The sequence below is a fragment of the Colletotrichum tamarilloi genome (genome assembly GCF_030869305.1).
Source record: "Colletotrichum tamarilloi strain Tom-12 chromosome Unknown Scaffold_276.1, whole genome shotgun sequence".
Lineage (NCBI taxonomy): Eukaryota > Fungi > Ascomycota > Sordariomycetes > Glomerellales > Glomerellaceae > Colletotrichum > Colletotrichum tamarilloi.
In genome coordinates this window covers 9,940-17,833 of record NW_026849659.1, presented here as the reverse complement: position 1 = coordinate 17,833, position 7,894 = coordinate 9,940, and the positions used below count along the sequence as shown (strand labels likewise).

Sequence of the window (7,894 nt, the reverse complement as noted above, 5' to 3'; positions counted from 1 at the left end):
ATCACTATATTGCGTTGAGCGCGTGCTTGGGATACATTGCGCGTATTGTGTAGTTAAAAAGTGTACTGTATCGTGTGATTTCCCTTGAAAGCGTGATCCCGTTAAGGTCGATCTTTTGTGCCTGTAAAGCCGGAAAAAAAAAACCACCACATATATATATAATTATTATTATTAAATATAGTAGTGTGTATAGGGAGTATTTTAAGAAGCTCTTGGGGTGTTTTTAACGTAGGGGATGTACCCGGATAGTTTATAAACGCCCCTAATAGGGTTGGGTATAGCCCTACTACGAGCTAAAATCGGGCTTAGAGTATAGCCGTTTATTATTTAAAAGTAGTTGGGAATCGAAGTTAGTAAAGCGGGTAGGTATGCCCGTTAGATAAACTACGGTATTTTATTTAATAGTCCGTTAGTAAGAAACTGGCTTAATGGTTATAATTAATTATCCTAAGCTCTTAGGTCCGCGTTAGTCCTTTAGATTTAGTTATGGATTTTTAGGTATATTATAGAACTGTATAATGCGAGTATAATATAGTTATAACTGTATTTAGATTTTAATATTAAATTTATTTTGTAACTTTTTTAGATCTACTTACTTACCGAAGCGAGCTTATACCGACCGCTACGTTTATAATCTTTACTTATACTATTTCTACTGTTTAAAATATTTCTAAAAGCTTTTTAAATTTATTAATATCCGTTAAACTATAAAGCGTAGTATAAATAGCTAGTTCTTATTAGTACTACGAGGATAAAAAGGATAAACTAGCGAGCTATACTATATAACTTTTATTATATTACCCTTAGCTCCTTTTAACGCCCTAGTAACTAGCTATGCTAATTTAGCTAGTGTTTAATATATAGTAAATTTAAATTTTATTATAAATATGCTAGTGTCTCGATATATGCTTAATGTAATACTTATAAGCTACTACTTAACTAACGATACGCACTTTTAGTTGTTTATAACCAAAATTCCTTATTATTAATAGTATTATAGGGCTGTATATATGTAAGAGTAGCCTCGAAGGGGGGTTTTACTTATTATATAAAAACTTATAGTAATAGCTATTATAATAAGATAGTATTGTTATGGATAGGAACTAAATATAGGAGCTTTGAAAGTATAATCGTATATTAAAGATAGCGAGTATTGTCCTATTTCTAACTATAAGAGAAATCTATAAGCTGCTAGAGCCTGACTAACTAACTACTTAATATTTAGTGGGTAATATCTACCGTCCTAAGTACTCGCGCGCTATTATACTCTATTATACGTAGTTACGTTTTTATATTAGCTCTATTACTAATAAGGATAGGTTTCTAAGTAGTATTACGAGGAGGTTATAGAGTCCGAATTTCGCTACCTATATTACTTAAAGAAAAGTATCTCGGTAGTATTATTAAATTAGTTATTAACGGAAAATAAAGGAAATGTAGAACCGATGCTTAGTAACGTTAAGAATATTTATTTAATAGGATATAAAGGAGATATAAAACCGATGCCTAGTAATATTAAGAACGATTATTAACGGAATATAAAAGAGATATAGAATATAGAACCGCTACTTAGTAACGTTAAGAATATCTATTTAATAGGATATAGAGAAAATATAAAACTAATACCCGGTAACGTTAAGAATGTCTATTTAATAGGATATAAAGGAGATATAGAACCGCTACTTAGTAATATTAAGAATATTTATTTAACGGGATATAAAGGAAATAGGTATAGAACCGCTACTTAGTAACGTTAGAATAATTATTAATAAGATATAAAAAAAACGTAGAACCGATGCCCGGTAACGTTGAGAATATTTATTTAATAGGATATAAAAGAAATATAGAACCGATACTTAATAACGTTAAGAACGATTATTAACGGGATATAAAGGAGATATAAAATATAGAACCGCTACTTAGTAACGTTAAAATAATTATTAACGGGATATAAAGGAAATATAAAGAAACCGTTGCTTAGTATCGTTAGAAGTTTATTAATAGTATTACTATATAGTAACGTTAATATATAGTTAATGGTATTTTAGCAGTAGGGTGGGGCTAGAAACCTAACTTACTAAGAAAACTCTTAAATCTAATTAGGAAAAGAACTCCCTACTTATATTTGTATTGACCTCGTCTTATTTATTATAAGTTTATAACTTAAAAAGAGGGAGGTTTATTTATTATATAATAGTATTAAGGCTCTACTATTTACTTTTAGGAAAATAAATATTTTTGCTTTTTAAATAATTACTTAGTAAGCGTTATAGTAGGGGTTAATAAAAAATATTATATTTATAGTTTTTAAATAAGTAAACGGCTAGCGGTTATTTTTTAGTAGCCGGGGTTTAGACTAGGTTTAGACTAAGTAATGAAAATATAGAGTAACTAGGGTACCGGATCTAGATTAGTAAATAGAGGCCGAAGGCTAGAAGTTAATAAAGAATATAGGAAATAGAAGAGGCTTAGTAAATAACTTCCGGCCCGGGGTAGGGTATATACTAGGGATCTATACTTTTCTTAAGTAGGGCCCGATTTAGTACTTATATTTAGCAGGACTATTTAGTAAAGTATTTTTTAAATATAACTATCTACCCTACCTTTTTAACTAGCTACCCTAATTTTTAATATTTAAAACGACTATATTAATAAAACTAATAACTTTTATTTTATTTTTTAGGCATTAGCTAAGGTTACTTATAGCGCTTTACCTTAACTACCGTTATATTAAGTCGCCGTCCTTATTTTAGATTTACTATTTATAAACTAATTAGCTTATAGACTTCTTATTTTAAAGCTAAAAAGAGTATATTTAGGAATAAAAAGGGGCCTCGCAATAGTATTTAAAAAAGTAAATTTAGTATAGCAGCGGGCATATTTCTAACCTACTGCGTGCTTTAGGTCTATATATATAGTCTTAACTAGTAACTTATTAACTAACTTTTAATACGTAACTATAGAAACGGTATTAGCTATAATAGTATTAGCTCAAATAGTATTATAAGAGTAGTTATAAAACTAGGTAAGCTAGTATCCTAGCTTAGCGTAGTATAAATAAGTATTAAATTCTATATTATATATTATAAGAAATAGTTAAAATACGTCTATCTGAAGACCTTATAATAGGAGGGGCCCTAGAACGTAATATGATATATAGTACTATTTAATACTAAATTACGTTTAATTATATAATATAAGAGATATCGTATTCTTATTTAGGTCTTAGGTTTTTTAGTTTTAATTGATTAAGGAAGCTTATAATATGGGATATGCTATATAAACGATAACAGAAAACCTATTCTTAGTTCTACTAACTCCTAATAATAGCGTTATGCGTTCTATTTTTATAAATCTATTATAAAAAGTACGTCGGCTATTATTATTATAAGTAAATGGTTGTATTCTTATATAGCGGATTATTTTTACTTAATAGCTAAGTACGTAGAGCTTATTGCTACTATACTCTCTCCTTATAACTACTGCGTATTAAGGCTATATTATTAAACGCCTATAATAGGGAAGATATAGCTTAATTAGTAATAATACGGCCCTCTCCCTCCTAATTAACTAATAGTAATATTATTTGCTATATGTTCGCGGCTATTTTAAGGATTTTTAATTATAAGGTGAGTTCTTATTCGGGGCCTATATAACCTCGAATAGTATACTTTATAACGGCTCGTAGCTAATCCGTAGCTAGTTATTGAAGTTTATAATAGTATTTAACGGATCTCGTAATACTTATAATTAGCGTTATGGGCTAGAGTGCTAGGATAAATACTAGTTGTAATAAAGAAATAGGAGAAGAATAGAAATAATATGTGCACTACGGCCTATACTATTTCTTATAGTTTTTAAACTAGTTTTAGAATATATATATAATATATATCGTACGGCGAAGGCGAGCTATAACTATAAGTAAATTAAGATAAAATAGAAATAGGATCTTACGGTTACTTTTTAGCTGTGCTTAGAAATAGAGTTAATAATTACTCTATGCCTAATATAGCTACTACTTCGATTTGGGTACGGGGAGGTATATAATTTAGTAAGCTAAAGTTAACTTTATAAATTAACGTAATAAGGACCGTTTTATAATATATACTATACCCTCCTCGCTTAAATAATAAGACTATAATAATTAATAAGGGCTAAATAGTGAGTAACTAATATAAAGGCCGGATTTATTTCTCGAGATATAAAAATACTTAAAATAACTGCTATTAGACTTAAAATTAAGTTATCTTTCTAAGTTTCCTTTTATACGTATTCTTATTATTAAGCTAGTCCCTATTTACGTTACGCCTTTTTTTTTAACGCTATTTCGGATATTAGCTCCTTTATTATAAACTTTAATACGTCGCTTTTAGTTAATAAAGTTTAAGATATGAAAAGGGATAGCTGTTACGAGCTATTGATTATAAATATCCCGCTATATTATAAACGAGCTAAGGCTCTTTACTTAAGCTGAGGTGCGCGTTGCTAATACGTATATTATTTAACTAAACTCCGTTATACTAATATTACCTAGGCCTTATAATTAATAATATTACTAAGCTAACCTTAAGATTTTAAGACTTCTATTTCGATCGTACGTTCTCTTTTATATTTATTATATATTAATTATACTTAACTACTACTTACTAGCTATTTCTTTTTAGGATATAATAGCTTTTGTTATTGTAACGATTTATTTTAATTTATATATTAGAACGATTACGAAGTTCTTTCGTAAGCGACCTAACTTTATAGCTACTTTTAAAGAACTTCTCGTTTTTAAAGCTTATAGAGAATTTATATTAATAAAGGTTGGTTATAGCCTCGACGCCCGTAATTTAGAGATGACTATAACGATAAAGGTTAACGGGTTTTTTACCCTAAATATGCTAAATATAAGTATAGCTAAAGCTATACTGCTATCCTCGTTACTAATTAGTATAGCCCGCGTTATTATTATTTTTACCTAGTTTATTATAAGTAGTAATAACTAAGGGGTAAAGCTTTTTATTATACGAATTAATGATATAAGAGGTATGTATAATAGCGTTATGTTACGTATGCTCCCTATGCGGGCTAGGACTAAGCTGCTAGATTATTTTATTATAATGTTTTATAATATAAAGCTTTAGCCCGAAGCGCTTTTAAGATCGGTATTGCGAAATAATAACGAGTGAGAGGAGTTTTTTACTTATATCTAGAGGGTATTCGTTAGTACGCTCTTATTCTTAATTATAGGGGTATTTACTATTCGAGTTACGAGCTATATTGCTGCCCTATATAGCTAGCGTTATTTAGTTAGAAATAGGAATAAATTACTAATTATATAGTTTAGTATATAATAAAGGCTAATTTTAGAAGTATTAGCGTACGAGGAAGTTTTATATATATATACTAAGTAGAGCGTTAGCGAGTTTATTAATTATAATTATAATATAGACGTTTATTAAAGGATTGCTACCGTTTTTAAAGTCTTAGTTATGTAATTGTCTCGTTTATTTTATAAGCTAGCGGAGTAATATAGCTAGTAGGGCCTATATGCGTATAATTAAATAACCGAACTAGTATTAACTTTTTAAAGTAACTCCGTGGCTGAGGGTAATACTCTCGTTATAAGTATTTGTAAATCTTTTTTATATACGAGCTTAAATATGGGTACTAATACGTCCTAGGTCTCGCTTCTAAACTCTTTATAAATAAATATAGTTTTTTAAAACTGACTAATTTAATAAGATCTCTTATTATATATAAAGCTAGGATGCTTAAAGAGGTTATGAGAAATAAAAACTTTGTACTTAGTGTATTTAGTAACTTAAGGGGTACGGCTTATAATAATAGTATTTTCTTTTGATATAGAGCGATAGTAGAGGCTATTAGATAGTATATAGCTTATGAAGTAGCCCGGGCGTAAGGTAATATTGCGCCCGAGGTACTTAACGTGTTTAAAAAGTTTTATATTTAGAAGGATCTATCTTAGTTTATTAAATATAGTTATGGTATTTGATCTATATTACGGGACGACGAGAATAGGGTATACTTTAATTTATTACCCCTCTTACCTACGCTAATAGAAAGGACTAATATTAAAAACTATATTACGGCGCCGTTAGTTAAAGAGAGAGATATAGAGGACTTTATTAAAATCCTACTGGCTTTTAGGGCTCGTACGGATAACGTAGTAGTAAAGCGGGCCCCAAAGTCTAGACTTTAATATAAAAATAATCTAAATACTTTAGTTTTATTACTTATATCTATCTTCTTGCTATGTCCTAAAGTTATATATTATTATGGAAATAAGCGCGAGGGCAAAACGGTTTATATAATTAGTTTTAATAGTATAAGTCTAGCGTCTTTTTTACTTACGGGGCTATAATATAATTAAATATTAGTAAATAAATACTTGCTCATATCCTAGTCCTTTAAACCTCGGGCTTAGAATATAAACTCGCTATACGGTCCCTTTTTTATTTTTATAAGTCTACTCTTAGCTACGTATCCCTTAGTATTAATTAGAAAGCGCTATAATAAGTTCCGGAATTATTATTATTAGTTTTTTAATATAGAGAAGCGGTTATTTTCTGCTTTACTAATTTTAATTAGAGCGATAACTAGGTCCTCCTCTTTTTTTATAAAGACGGCCTTTATATTGCGCCGTTATTTACTTTTTATATAAAGTACGAGATATTTAAAAATATTAGTAACGTAGCCGTTTTTTTTGTACGGGTTTTAGTTAATATTTAGAATAGCTTTAGTTAGCTTGCCGTACTTTTTTAATTTAAGAAAACTAAATTACGTAAAAGGTATATTAAAAATGCGCTGCTTATTAAATAGCTCGCTATATGACGTAATAAGTTCGATATTATTTTTATTATTTTTGTTTAAAATATTAATAGTAATTATATAGGGTAGGGCTATATTAGTCCTTAAGGCGGGTTTAAAGTCGAGTTTATAGTTCTGCGTCTCGCTTATTAGTAATAAAACGTTGAGTAGCTCGTTATAGAGCTATTATAATAATAGTACTGAAGTTAAGTTATAAATTAGTTTAGAATAGAACTTTATAATTATGTAAAAAAATTCGTTTACGTATATTAAGTATAGTAGTTAAAGTAATTTCTTATTTATAAAAAACGCCTTTTTAATATAAAGAGTCGTTAGTATTTTTATTATTTTAAATCTAAATTGCCCTACGAGCTATAATATATTATCGGTAGCTTATTAAATTTTATAAAATAAGACCGTAAGCTCCGGTACTAATAGTATTATAATAAGCTTAGATAATATACTATTGTGGGTAAGGCTGGGGGTATAAATCCTATAGATATTAGTACTGTTTATAAGCATAGCTGTTAAGGCGGTCCTAGCCCTACTACCCTAATTAGATATTTTACTATTGTTAGAGAAAAAAAGTAGAAGATAAGATATTATATATATACTTTAATCTTATAAGTAAAAAGTACTTAAATTAAATAAGAACTTAGTAATAGATAATATAAATAAAAGTATATAAAAGACTATAGGCTACTGATACTTATATATATAGTTTTTAAATATAGCTTATATATACGGCTATTACGAAGCCTAGCTTGCAAAGCACTCTCTGAACTTAAGTAATATAAACTAGGACCCTAGTCTATTTAGTAATAAATTTAGTCCCCTAGTTAAGGTAGAGTAAGTTTAGTATAAAGACCCTATACGCCCTTATAAACGCTAGTATATAGCGCCTTATTATTTAGCGGCTTATAATACTTAAACTTAGTTATTTTATTTTATAAGTTTATAGAAGTAAACTTGTTAGCTAACTCTTATAGCCCCTAAGGCGCATTCGGCTAGTTAAGTTATAAAGTAGATTATTAGTATTAGGCTTAGTAAGTAAGTTTATTATTAAAATATTCGC

General features: G+C 28.7%; 1 protein-coding gene across 1 annotated transcript; it reads left to right on the top strand.

Moving 5' to 3' along the window:
* Window positions 1-4,742: 4,742 nt before the first annotated feature.
* Window positions 4,743-4,970, top strand: CTAM01_16887 (uncharacterized protein; the record flags this gene model as incomplete). The annotated part of the gene is made up of 1 exon (XM_060532879.1): window positions 4,743-4,970. A coding segment is annotated over one exon (228 nt), but the record flags the coding sequence as incomplete, so codon positions are not given.
* Window positions 4,971-7,894: the final 2,924 nt, after the last annotated feature.